Raw genomic sequence first — 2,607 nt, 5'->3', positions numbered from 1 at the left:
AATGATTTTTGCGTGTTTTGTGAATTTGGATCCGAAAATGAACGTTTTGACGCAACTGCAGGTGCTCCAATAAAAAGTCGTAAACTCGAATCTAGAACAAGTTGCCACTTAAAATTTAGTTGTGGTATAGAAGAGGCTTCATTCTAAGAGCACGCAAAATTTCAGTTAAATCGCGTAAGAGAATGATTTTTGCGTGTTTTGTGAATTTGGGTCTAAAAATGGACGTTTTGACGCAACTGCAGGTGATCAAATAAAAAGTCGTAAACTCGAATCTAGAGCAAGTTGCCACTTAAAATTTAGTTGTGATATAGAAGAGGCTTCATTCTAATCGCTCGCGAAATTTCAGTGAAATCCCATAAAAGAATGATTTTTGCATGCTTTGTGAAGTTGGGTCTAAAAATGGACGTTTTGACGCAACTGCAGGTGCTCAAATAAAAAATCGTAACCTCGAATCTAGAGCAAGTTGCCACTTAAAATTTAATTGTGATATAGAAGAGGCTCCATTCTAAGAGCACGAGAAATTTCAGTTAAATTGCTTAAGAGAATGATTTTTGCGTGCTTTGTGAAGTTGGGTCTAAAAATGGACGTTTTGACACAACTGCAGGTGCTCAAATAAAAAATCGTAAACTCGAATCTAGAGCAAGGTGGTACTTAAAAATTAGTTGTGATATAGAAGAGGCTTCATTCTAAGAGCACGCGAAGTTTCAGTTAAGTGGCATAAGAGAATGATTTTTGCGTGCTTTGTGAATTTGGGTCCAAAAATGAACGTTTTTACGCAACTGCAGGTGCTCCAATAAAAAGTTGTAAACTCGAATCTAGAACAAGTTGCCACGTAAAAATTAGTTGTGATATAGAAGAGGCTCCATCCTAAGAGCACGCGAAGTTTCAGTTAAATTGCATAAGAGAATGATTTTTGCGTGCTTTGTGAATTTGGGGCCGAAAATTAGCGTTTTGACGCAACTGCAGGTGCTCCAACAAAAAGTCGTAAACTCGAATCTAAAACAAGTTGCCACTTAAAATTTAGTTGTGATATAGAAGAGGCTTCATTCTAAGAGCACGAGAAATTTCAGTTAAATTGCATAAGAGAATGATTTTTGCGTGCTTTGTGAATTTGTGGCCGAAAATGAACGTTTTGACGCAACTGCGGGTGCTCCAATAAAAAGTCGTAAACTCGAATCTAAAGCAAGTTAGCACTTAAAATTTGGTTGTGATATAGAAAGGGCTCCATTCTAAGAGCACGCGAAATTTCAGTGAAATCGCATAAGGGAATGATTTTTGCGTGCTTTGTGAATTTGGGGCCGAAAATTAGCGTTTTGACGCAACTGCAGGTGCTCCAACAAAAACTCGTAAACTCGAATCTAGAACAAGTTGCCACTTAAAATTTAGTTGTGGTATAGAAAAGGCTTCATTCTAAGAGCTAGCGAAATTTCAGTGAAATTGCATAAGAGAATGATTTTTGAGTGCTTTGTGAAGTTGGGTCTAAAAATGGACGTTTTTACGCAACTGCAGGTGCTCCAATAAAAAGTCCTAAAGTCGAATCTAGAGCAAGTTGCCACTTCAAATTTAGTTGTGATATAGAAAAGCCTTCATTATAAGAGCACGCAAAATTTCAGTCAAATCGCATAAAAGAATGATTTTTGCGTGCTTTGTGAATTTGCAAACAAAAACCGCTCTGGATTTCTCTTCGTACAATGCAACATTATCGAGTAAAAGAAAGTGCGGCTTGGAACACGATTTTTATTTTATACCTCAAGAAAACTTTTGTTTGGAATTAAACAGCAACGAAAGAGAAACTTTATTTAATGATAAATCAGTGGGGCGCGATTTTTTTTCAAAAATATTGAGCGCCATTCGGTTCAGTTTCATTTGAAATTTAAACTTTGCCGTTTGAAACGTTGCCGTGACCGGTAATTTATCAGACCTTTTCGTCCGAAAACATTGCCAACCATAACCGTCCGAAGCCAATCAGAGCTCCTTTGAATCATCCAGTTCATCAGCCAAGAAAGGAAGCAACGCATTAAGTAATGGAAGGTGTTTATTGCAAGTAACAGGCACGGTACTCTCGTAAATAAAAATCTCTCTCTATACAACCAATCGACTATTTACATCTTGAAGCTGCTTCTGCACAGCTTCTTCCAACGTTGGGCTTTTTAGTACATCACAGGAAAAAATGGATATCCATTGGCCTGGCCTGAGGCCCACGCCTCAAAGGGTAAAACGACCGGAACCGCGTACAAACCTCTAGGTTGAAAATGGGTTCGAGAGTGTTTCTTCAGATGATCCTTTCTTCCGAAGCGCTTTCCACAGTGGCTGCATGGATACGGTCTGAGGCCCGAGTGAATTCTCTTGTGTCTGGTCAGCTCTTCATTCCGCGTGAACGTTTTCCCGCATTCCTTTTCATCACATTTGAACGGGCGTTCGCCTGCAACAAACAAAAATTTATCACACTATGAAGGCTTTCACGGCCGCTTAAATCACATTTAGGAATGTTTTCCGGGCTCTGAAGCCGTGGTCTATGGGAATTTCTTCCTGACGTTTCGGCCACAACTGCGCTGGACATTATCAAAGGCGATGAGGCAGTGCTTTCCGTTTTAGTCCGAAAGCACC

The 2,607-nt window shown here is 39.4% G+C and overlaps 1 protein-coding gene across 2 annotated transcripts in view; it reads right to left on the bottom strand.

Moving 5' to 3' along the window:
* Positions 1–2,149: 2,149 nt before the first annotated feature.
* The window catches only part of LOC109538296 (zinc finger protein 184-like), a 2,810-nt gene continuing 2,352 nt past the window's right edge, over positions 2,150–2,607 (bottom strand). The window contains exons 1-2 of one of the 2 annotated variants that reach the window (XR_007281489.1): positions 2,479–2,510; positions 2,150–2,422 (exon numbers count right to left, since the gene is read on the bottom strand). Coding sequence is in view for 1 of the 2 variants with exons in the window: in XM_048666388.1 (XP_048522345.1) it covers positions 2,151–2,422 (272 nt within the window). In the remaining variant the exon portion in view is untranslated. Of the gene's footprint in view, positions 2,423–2,478; positions 2,511–2,607 lie in introns of those variants that run through there. The other variant, XM_048666388.1, reaches the window with a different exon arrangement.

The sequence above is a fragment of the Dendroctonus ponderosae genome, unplaced genomic scaffold (assembly GCF_020466585.1).
Source record: "Dendroctonus ponderosae isolate FM_Combo_2020 unplaced genomic scaffold, Dpon_F_20191213v2 Dpon_F_20191213_5, whole genome shotgun sequence".
Taxonomy (NCBI): Eukaryota; Metazoa; Arthropoda; class Insecta; order Coleoptera; family Curculionidae; genus Dendroctonus; species Dendroctonus ponderosae.
The sequence above is the reverse complement of the archived record's forward strand: the minus strand, read 5'-3'. Positions and strand labels throughout refer to the sequence as shown.